Raw genomic sequence first — 4,804 nt, 5'->3', positions numbered from 1 at the left:
TTTTCCAACATCCTTTCTATTGGCTTAACACTTAATCAACCATGAGGGGTCATTTGACCCCTGTGAGTAAAACGTTTTTTTATATCTTTGCACTCGATCAAATTTCAGGACCCTCCTTTCATGACTTCTCCTAGTTATGTGCGTTCTACCACCCAGTATCCTTACATTTTCAAAATCACTTCAGGGTGAGCTATTATAAAGCTATTTTGCAGTTTTTGTGTGTAGGAAGAAGGCTAATTTACAAGCGGCCAACTAGTGGTCGTTGTGTGTAAATAGGAGGTTACCATTTTAAAGAGGCGGCTCTTTTAGTAGGTAAAAAGGCACGGCTATTCTAGCGTTAAACCTACACGCACATAACCTGAGGTAAACTGACTTAGTATGAATTAATCTTCCATATTTCTGTCCTTGATTTGTATTAAGTCAGTTGACCTCAAGTAAAACCAAAACTTTTACGGTCAGATATATGACATTTCTTTCCCTCCCGGCTGTGTCTCAGGAGGTAGAGTCGCCGTCTGAGGATCACAAGGTTGGCAGATCAGCGGTTCGAGCCCCGGCTGGCCACATGTCGAAGTGTCCTTGGGCAAGACACTGAACCCCAAAATTGCTCCCAGTGAGCGAGCCAGCGCCTTGCATGGCAGCTTGCCGCCATTTGTGTGAATGTGTGTGTGAATGAGAGGCCTGTGTAAAGCACTTTGGAGCAGCTTTGGAGCAGCAAAAAAGGCGCTATATAAGTGCAGTCCATTTACCATTTTTGTGTCTTTTCGTTGAATCCTAGAAAACCAGTTTCCTGTCGGAGGCCTTGTTTCCTGCTGACTCGCCAGAGACCTTGGACCCCCTGTTCAAGTTCCACCAGACCATCGCAAAGGTACACACACACACACACACACACACACACACACGTACACACCTCCCACACCCAGAGACCTTGGACCCCCTCTTCAAGTTCCACCAGACCATCGCAAAGGTACACACACACACACACACACACGTACACACCTCCCACACCCAGAGACCTTGGACCCCCTCTTCAAGTTCCACCAGACCATCGCAAAGGTACACACACACACACACACACACACACAAAAACACACACACACACACACACGCATGAACACACCTGGCACTGACACAGACACACACACACACATGTACACACCTGGCACACACACACACCTGGCACACACATACATACACACCTGGCACACACACACGTACACACCTGGCGCAGACACACACACACATGTACACACCTGGCACACACACACACACACACAGACACACATACATACACACCTGGCACACACACACGTACACACCTGGCACAGACATACTCACACATACACGCGTGCACACACCTGGCGCAGACACACACACACACACACACACACACACATGCATGCACACACCTGGTACAGACACACACACACACACACACACACACATGCATGCACACACCTGGCACAGACACACACACACACACACACCTGGCACACACCACACCACCCAACCTTTGTGTTTTGAACTCTTCTTCTAACAAGGACAGCGCACAAAGAACCTTCACTAATTAATCTAGTGGCATTAACCTTTCACCATCCTCTTTGTGTGTGTGTGTGTGTGTGTGTGTGTGTGTGTACATACTCTAAGCCCAGTGCTGCAGTGTTTGGCTAGTTAGGAGCCTCCCACTCAGGTTCCTTTATCCTCACACAGAAAAGACGTTAGCCTTTAGCCTGCTGCCTCCACATGCTCACACACACATTCAGCACCTCAAACATGACTGGCAGTTCACGTCCAAGTAGTAAATAGCTTAGAGTGGGGTTTGGGTGGGTGGGTGTGTGTGTGTGTGTGTGTGTGTGTGTACAAAATGTGTCAGTGTTCATGTGTGTGTGTGTGTGTGTTTTTGGCTAGTTAGGAGCCTCCTACTCACGTACCTTTATCCTCATGCAGAGAATTAGCCTTTAGCCTGTGTGTGTGTGTGTGTGTGTGTGTGAATGTGTGCATGTGTGCGTGTGTGTGTGTGTGTGTGTCTGTGAGTGTGCATGCACGCATGTGTGTGTGTACAATATGTGTCCGTGTTCGTGTGTGTGTGTGGCTGGGGGGTACAGAGGCCAGTGTCCTGTGTGTGTGTGTGTGTGTGTGTGTGTGTGTGTTGGGCTGCTACTTTATTAAAAGCCAGTCCTCTTCATCTGGTCTCACAGACACTGATGGCTGTCCTCCAGCCTTCCCACAGACACCTCATCCCTCTCTCTAGTCCTCCTCTTTGTATTCCCTGGGCGTGTGTGTGTGTGTGTGTGTGTGTGTGTGTGTGTGTGTGTGTGTGTGTGTGCGTGCGTGCGTGCGTGCGTGTGTGTGCGTGTCTGCGTGTGTGTGCGTGCATGTGCCTCAGTGCGTGTGTGTGTATGCGTCTGCCTCAGTGCGTGTGCGTGTGCGTGTGTGTGTGCGTGTGCCTGTGCGTCTACAGCGTTGTGTTTCACCCTCAAGATAAAAAGAAAACGAAACAACAACAAACAAAACAGTGAAGAAACAGCCCCAGCTTTCTTTCTTCTCCAAACATGTTTTGTCTCCCTGTCGGGGAAGGCCACAAATACCACGATGACAGGCGGGAAGAGATAGGGCTGTCGTTACAGCGCCCTCATCACGGCCTTGAGGATAATGTGATGTGCCACGCGTTATTTGTGCTGAGTGTTAAGAGCAGGGGGGGAGAGAGCAGGGGGGGAGGGGGGGGGGAGACTAGGAGAGGGGAGGGGGGTAGAGAGCAGGGGGGGGAAGGGGGGAAACAGCAGGGGGGGAGAGGGGGAGAGAGCAGGGGGGGGGGAGACGAGGAGAGGGGAGGGGAGGAGAGAGCAGCAGGGGAGAGGGGGAGAGAGCAGGGGGGGAGAGGGGGAGAGAGCAGGGGGGGGAGAGAGCAGGGGGGGAGAGGGGGAGAGAGCTGGGGGGAGGGGGGGAGAGAGCAGGGAGGGAGGGGGGGAGAGAGCAGGGGGAGAGAGCAGGGAGGGAGGGGGGGAGAGAGCAGGGGGAGAGGGGGGGAGAGAGCAGGGGGGGGAAGAGCAGGGGGGGAGATGAGGAGAGAGCAGGGGGGAAGAGGGGGAGAGAGCAGGGGGAGAGAGCAGGGAGGGAGATGGGGAGAGAGCAGGGGGGAGACGAGGACAGAGCAGGGGGGGAGATGGGGAGAGAGAGCAGGGGGGGAGACAGTGGAGAGAGCAGAGGGGGAGAGAGAGCAGGGGGGTAGACGGGGGAGAGAGCAGGGGGGGGAGATGAGGAGAGAGCAGGGGGGGAGAGGGGGAGAGAGCAGGGGGGGAGACGAGGAGAGAGCAGGCGGGGAGAGGGGGAGAGAGAGCAGGGGGGGAGAGGGGGAGAGAGCAGGGCGGGAGACAAGGAGAGAGCAGGGGGGGAGACGGGGGAGAGAGCAGGGGGGGGAGACGGGGGAGAGAATGGCAGCCGGCATAAAACTTGCAGCAACAACACACAGCAACACACACCACCGTGATGGAAGGCCTCGTGCGAATGAGAACAGACAGTCGTTGGGTGTTAAATATTCAGAGTGTGAGTGCGAGTGTGGGTGTGGGGGTGTGTGTGAGGGGGTGTGTGTGTACATGTGTGTGTGTGTGTGTGTGTGTGTGTGTGTGCGTGTGTGTGCGTGTGTGTGTGTGTGTGTGTGTGCGTGTGTGCGTGCGTCTGTTAGTCAAGGTTTCCGTTGGTAGTGGTAATTATCAGTTTTTGGCAGTACATTTTTATTTTTTTAAAACTCAATACAAATGTTGTCGGGCAATCTGTCCAGTAACAAATCCACCCACGCCTACAATTTATAGAACTTTGAATGAAAATAAATGTACATTTACATTTTTGGCATTTAGCAGACGCCTTATTCCCAAGCGACTTACAATCAATACATTTGACTAAGCAAGTGAATCATCAAACCACCAGTCGTAGCAGGAAGAGTAATCCAGCTCAGGCCCGGGGCCATTGATAGAAGGAAAAACCTTCTTCTATCACCTTCTTCTAAGTCTTTTATTTTTTTTATTTTTTATCTAGACACTGGAGAAACAGAGAAACAGTACAAGGGGGGCAATAGAAGTGTTTAGGGGACACAGTCGAGAGGAAAAGCGGGTGTCTTCAGGAGAAACAGTACATGGGGGGCAGTAGAAGTGAGGAGCAGTTAAGGTGTAACCTGAAGAGATGGAGGTCTTCAGTCTCTGACGGAAGATGGGGAGTGACTCTGACATCACTGAAACTAAAGCACAGTGGAGGTTTCTTTTATTTTTATTTTATTTTTTTAAATCTTGTGCGTGGGGCAGTCCCAGTCATATTTTTCATTTTATTGGACAGAGTAAGTAAGTAAGTAAGTAACGTTTATTTATATAGCACAACATTTACAACGACAAGAGCCGCCCAAAGTGCTTAACAGATAAAGTATAAAGAGAAAAACAAGATAAAAGAGATAAAATACAGATGAAAGAAAACAGATAAAGTAGAAAAATACACTAAAAGCAAGGTGCAGTACAATAAAAGTGCAAAGAGTGCAGTGTCGGGAAGGCAGGCTCACCTCAGGTCAAAGGCCAGGGAGAAGAGATGTGTTTTGACTAGTTTTTTAAAAGCCTCAATGCTCTCGGCGGCTCTGATGTGGAGGGGGAGACTATTCCAGAGCCGATGGGCGGCCTTACGGCCAAGCTCCACCTGCTGCGTTGCGTCAACTCGCCATCGGCGTTGCGTCAACTTCCCGTTGTCCAAGCTCCACCTGCTGCGTTGCGTCAACGTTGCGTCAACGTCAACGTTCTACTCTAGCTCCACTGGCTAGCTCGTACTTGGA

At 51.1% G+C, this 4,804-nt stretch overlaps 1 protein-coding gene across 1 annotated transcript in view; it reads left to right on the top strand.

The window, feature by feature from the left end:
• naaladl2 (N-acetylated alpha-linked acidic dipeptidase like 2) overlaps positions 1–4,804 on the top strand; it is a gene marked incomplete at both ends in the record, with an annotated part of 166,210 nt that overhangs the window by 104,343 nt on the left and 57,063 nt on the right. The window contains one exon of the mRNA XM_080547415.1: positions 776–865. Coding sequence (XP_080403541.1) covers positions 776–865 — 90 coding nt within the window. The remainder of the gene's footprint in view (positions 1–775; positions 866–4,804) is intronic.

The sequence above is a fragment of the Nansenia antarctica genome (assembly GCF_963989245.1).
Source record: "Nansenia antarctica genome assembly, chromosome: 17".
NCBI lineage: Eukaryota > Metazoa > Chordata > Actinopteri > Argentiniformes > Microstomatidae > Nansenia > Nansenia antarctica.
The sequence above is the reverse complement of the archived record's forward strand: the minus strand, read 5'-3'. Positions and strand labels throughout refer to the sequence as shown.